The sequence below is a fragment of the Nicotiana tomentosiformis genome, chromosome 3 (genome assembly GCF_000390325.3).
Source record: "Nicotiana tomentosiformis chromosome 3, ASM39032v3, whole genome shotgun sequence".
Classification (NCBI taxonomy): Eukaryota; Viridiplantae; Streptophyta; class Magnoliopsida; order Solanales; family Solanaceae; genus Nicotiana; species Nicotiana tomentosiformis.
In genome coordinates this window covers 73,720,174-73,721,950 of record NC_090814.1, presented here as the reverse complement: position 1 = coordinate 73,721,950, position 1,777 = coordinate 73,720,174, and the positions used below count along the sequence as shown (strand labels likewise).

At 41.5% G+C, this 1,777-nt stretch overlaps 1 protein-coding gene across 1 annotated transcript; it reads right to left on the bottom strand.

Annotated features, from left to right (window-relative positions):
* Positions 1–397: 397 nt before the first annotated feature.
* Positions 398–1,344, bottom strand: LOC104095932 (14 kDa proline-rich protein DC2.15-like). The gene has a single exon (XM_009602186.4). It carries the CDS (start codon positions 1,135–1,137, stop codon positions 625–627), a length of 513 nt encoding a protein of 170 aa, XP_009600481.1. The 5' UTR covers positions 1,138–1,344; the 3' UTR covers positions 398–624.
* Positions 1,345–1,777: the final 433 nt, after the last annotated feature.

Here is a 1,777-nt window from a genome sequence, read left to right as displayed (position 1 = left end):
ATCAGCGACTTCTCCAAGTCACTTGAAAATCAGCGAGGCATCCTTCATTGTTTTTCAGTTTTGAAATTCCTCCGCTGTCTTGCAAATATTGAAGCAACAAATTAATAATCACAAAGATGACATTTAGGAAGTATTTTTATGAAAAAATTATTGCACACATTAATCAATTATATCACTAGGGGGTTTGCCAATATTTTCTGATCAATAGTCTTGTCTTGATCCAAGTTATCTAAAAAAAAAAAAAAACTTTACCATTTTCTTTTGTTATATTTTCTTTTCTTTCTCAAAAGAAAATTCTTTTTTCCAAGGGAAATTATTCGGTTAGCTAGCCAGCCAATAGCCATCTTAATTATGACACTGGAGTAGGCAAACGAAACCGAGAAAGATGCTCATGAAATACAAAAGGCAGCATAATATTATAATATATAAATTATAAACCTTTGAGTACGGAGTACAGACACAAAATCAACTGATTCACGAACCTGCTCTTTCATTTTTGCAAGCTCGCTTATTTGCAACAATTAACACAACACGATAAACAAGTGATTATAAAAGAAAATAGATGCAAACACAAAATGGCCAACATAAGAAAAGGCTGAAATAGGCATTGAGGACATTGGCTTATTAGCAAGTGAAGCCAGTAGGAGGATTCCTTCCACAGTTGTTGAGAACAAGGCTAAGAGAGAGTGGCACATTCAGATTTATTCCCAGCACATTTGCCCTTATGGCTGTGCACAAGCAAACTGCCGCCTCTAAATCCGCCAGCCCCGCGATCAAGCTGCAGCACGGCAAAGTTGGTGGAGAACCCACTATCACTCCCACCAATCCACCAAGTAAATTTGCACATACCCCCAACTTCAGAGCATCTCTCGGGCACCTGCCTTGTCCATTGCCACCTCCTCCGCCATTGCCCGAACCACCTCCGTTGCCGGAGCCGCCACCATTGCCCGAACCACCTCCGTTGCCGGAGCCGCCACCATTGCCCGAGCCACCAGTGTTACCGCCATTGCCACCACCATTACCGGTGCTAGGAGGATTATGATGACAAGAGCCACAATCAGTTCCACTGACTATGGCAAAGAAAAGGAGATTCAAGGAGAGGAAAAGGGTAACTGAGGCTCTTGTTTTGAAAGCCATGATATAAGGAATCTAAGGCAGAATTTCCTCCCTACAAAAATTGTAAAGAGAAGTAAATGCAAAGATGAGATAGTATAAATCTGGTACTAATGTAGGCTATTTATAGTGCTAGGAGGATGAATAATTTACGAACAATCCCTCCTAAGCTTAGGGGGAGATATTAAACTAGTAATGCGTGTGGTGCATGGTGTTGGAAAAAAGGTTTGTCATTGTTACCAACTCTCAACTCTTAGTTGATTTACTAATTTTGTTGTTTACAGCTCCTCTGCTACCTTCATAGTTACTAATGTAGGTACTTAACTAGGGAATCCTCTATTATAGTGATGCCCGTGACTCGGTGCATCTGCATGACGTATTCTAATTAAGCCATCATGCTTCCTATTTCCCATTACTTAACCAAATTATTAACCTCCACATTAGGAGATCGTAAATATCACAAGATTTCAGGGGCAAGGTGGAACTAGTATGTTGATTACGGGTTCGGCCCCGACCGATTGCCGCTAGGTTTCCCATCTCATCTAAATTCCCCGTCTTCAACCCTACTCGTATGAGGCAAAAACTCTTCCCACGTACGGTTCGGAGGCCGAGACCCGGCCCACCCCAACGGTAAGGGTAACACAAAAATGATATATTTCATGAC